Raw genomic sequence first — 748 nt, 5'->3', positions numbered from 1 at the left:
AGACAGCTTCAGACTTGCGGTAGTTATTAGCGGGGGTGACAACATTACCAGGCATTACATAGTCACCTATCATGAACTGGTTACTAACAGGATAATGACTTGTACCTCCAGTGATGACATTCTATGAAAGAAAGAAAGAAAGAAAGAAAGAGAGAGAAACGTAAAAATATTTTAATCAGAAACTGTAATCAAGACACGACAAACATTAACTAATAGTTTTTTTTTTTTTTTTTTTGAAAAATAAAAAAAAAGAGAAAAATCTAAATTACTAAAATATCTTTAAAATTCATTAGAAATTCTGTGTAATCTTTAACCCTTTAGCATTCAGATTACTACTCTATCAAATGTAATGCTTATTTTTTTTACATTGTTTTGAATCAGTCATGCATTATTATCTCATAGACTCGAGATTTCGATGATGTGATTGCTTTGTTTTTATTTTTAGAATGACACTGCAGGGTAGGTGTGAGAGGTTAGATCATACCGGTTTAAATGCTAAAAGGCTAATCCTTTTGTGACCAGATTTCTAATGGCATAATATGTCCATAAGTTTTAACTGGAGAGATTTAGTAAATTCATTAGTGTTTTTAATGAACTGTAATGATGGGAAAGCAGTAAATTTATACATGAACACTTTAAAACAAGGGGTTCTGTATCAGAACTGGGGTCAGTCTCAGGCTGATCAATATCAAAAGGGTTAATTTCATGTTTGCTTGTTTTTTCTGGGGTTTTTTTTTTTTTTGCACCC

General features: G+C 31.3%; 1 protein-coding gene across 1 annotated transcript in view; it reads right to left on the bottom strand.

The window, feature by feature from the left end:
* Positions 1-748, bottom strand: part of LOC106871195 (histone-arginine methyltransferase CARM1) — an 83850-nt gene continuing 83102 nt past the window's right edge. Inside the window, exon 13 of the mRNA XM_014917538.2 lies at positions 1-121. Coding sequence (XP_014773024.1) covers positions 120-121 — 2 coding nt within the window. The 3' untranslated portion in view covers positions 1-119. The remainder of the gene's footprint in view (positions 122-748) is intronic.

This window comes from Octopus bimaculoides, chromosome 18 (assembly GCF_001194135.2).
Source record: "Octopus bimaculoides isolate UCB-OBI-ISO-001 chromosome 18, ASM119413v2, whole genome shotgun sequence".
Lineage (NCBI taxonomy): Eukaryota > Metazoa > Mollusca > Cephalopoda > Octopoda > Octopodidae > Octopus > Octopus bimaculoides.
The sequence above is the reverse complement of the archived record's forward strand: the minus strand, read 5'-3'. Positions and strand labels throughout refer to the sequence as shown.